Source organism: Manis pentadactyla, chromosome 13, assembly GCF_030020395.1.
Source record: "Manis pentadactyla isolate mManPen7 chromosome 13, mManPen7.hap1, whole genome shotgun sequence".
NCBI lineage: Eukaryota > Metazoa > Chordata > Mammalia > Pholidota > Manidae > Manis > Manis pentadactyla.
In genome coordinates, this window is record NC_080031.1 from 52,844,048 (window position 1) to 52,845,430 (window position 1,383).

General features: G+C 49.7%; 1 protein-coding gene across 1 annotated transcript; it reads right to left on the minus strand.

Annotated features, from left to right (window-relative positions):
- Positions 1–203: 203 nt before the first annotated feature.
- On the minus strand, positions 204–1,172 carry LOC118913218 (olfactory receptor 2T2). Its single transcript, XM_036887029.2, has one exon. It carries the CDS (start codon positions 1,170–1,172, stop codon positions 204–206), a length of 969 nt encoding a protein of 322 aa, XP_036742924.2.
- Positions 1,173–1,383: the final 211 nt, after the last annotated feature.

Below are 1,383 nucleotides of genomic sequence, written 5' to 3' on the forward strand. Positions count from 1 at the left end.
GTTTGAAGAGGATGGTCTCTCAAAGAGTATGGTCTCTGAAAGATGTTTTTCAGTGAATCCAGACAGGTTGGCTCATGCTGAGATGACCTGTTGGTAATTAATGATCATTAAAATGATGGTGAATGTTTTTCAGAACCAAGGATATATTTTCTGGAATAACTGTGCCTTTGGCCAGAACATAAGAGATGTTTGCACCAGCCCATCTAGTGTTTACTGGACGCATCCCCTGCTCTGATTCTCTGAGAGGAGGTGCATCTCCCCAGCACTTTCCTTAGAGCTGCAGCCACCTCTTTATTCCTCAAACTGTAGATGAGTGGGTTGAGCATGGGGGTGAGGATGGTGTAGAAGGCCGACACAACCTTGTCTTTCTCTGGTGTGTGGTAGGAATGGGGAAGCACATTCGTGTAGAAGGCTGCCCCATAGAAAATGCTCACCACCACAATATGGGAAGAGCAAGTAGCAAAGGCTTTGCGCCGGCCCTCAGCAGAGTTCATCCGATGGACAGTGAGCAGGATGCGCGTGTAGGAGACAGAGATGACAGATACAGGGATGAGCAGCATGAGCACGCAGCAGGCATACATCAGGGTCTCATAGAGCGATGTGTCCACACAGGACAGCTTCAGCACAGCTGGGATCTCACAGAAGAAGTGATTGATCTCTCGGGATCCGCAGTAAGGGAAACTCATAGTGAAGGGGGTGAGCAGGAATCCATCCAGGGAGCCGCCAATCCAGGAGGCCACCACCATGAGCAGGCAAATCCTGTGGGTCATGAGGAGAGGGTACCTGAGGGGGTTGCACACAGCCACGTACCGGTCATAGGCCATGAGGCCCAGAAGGAGAAATTCACCTCCAATCAGGGTCAGGTAAAGGAAGATCTGAAGTGCACAGCCCAGGAAGGAGATGACCTTTTCCTTGGACAGAAGGTCTCGCAGCATCTTGGGGACGGTGATGCAGATATAGACCATGTCCATGATGGAGAGCTGGCTGAGCAAGAAGTACATGGGTGTGTGCAGGTGAGCATCCATGCGGATGAGCAGGATCATGAGGGTGTTGGCCATTATGGCCACGAGAAAGATGGAGAAGACCACAGCAAAGACAAGCCCAGGGTATGCAGGATGGGTGATGAGGCCCAGGAGGGTAAAGTCAGTGGAGTTCTGGGGAGCGGCCTCCATGCCCGCCTCACCTGGTAGCTCCTAGGGCTCCACAGGCAAAATGTTTGGGGATTAATTCATAATATAATATTTCAGGAGGACCCACCCAAAATGGCATGTCAGAAGCAATGAGGGACAAAGAAAGAATCATTTTGAATCCTGTTTTCAATGTTAATGGTCTTTTGTGACATTCGACAGATAAAATGTAAACTAACTCAGTTTCGTTACCTAT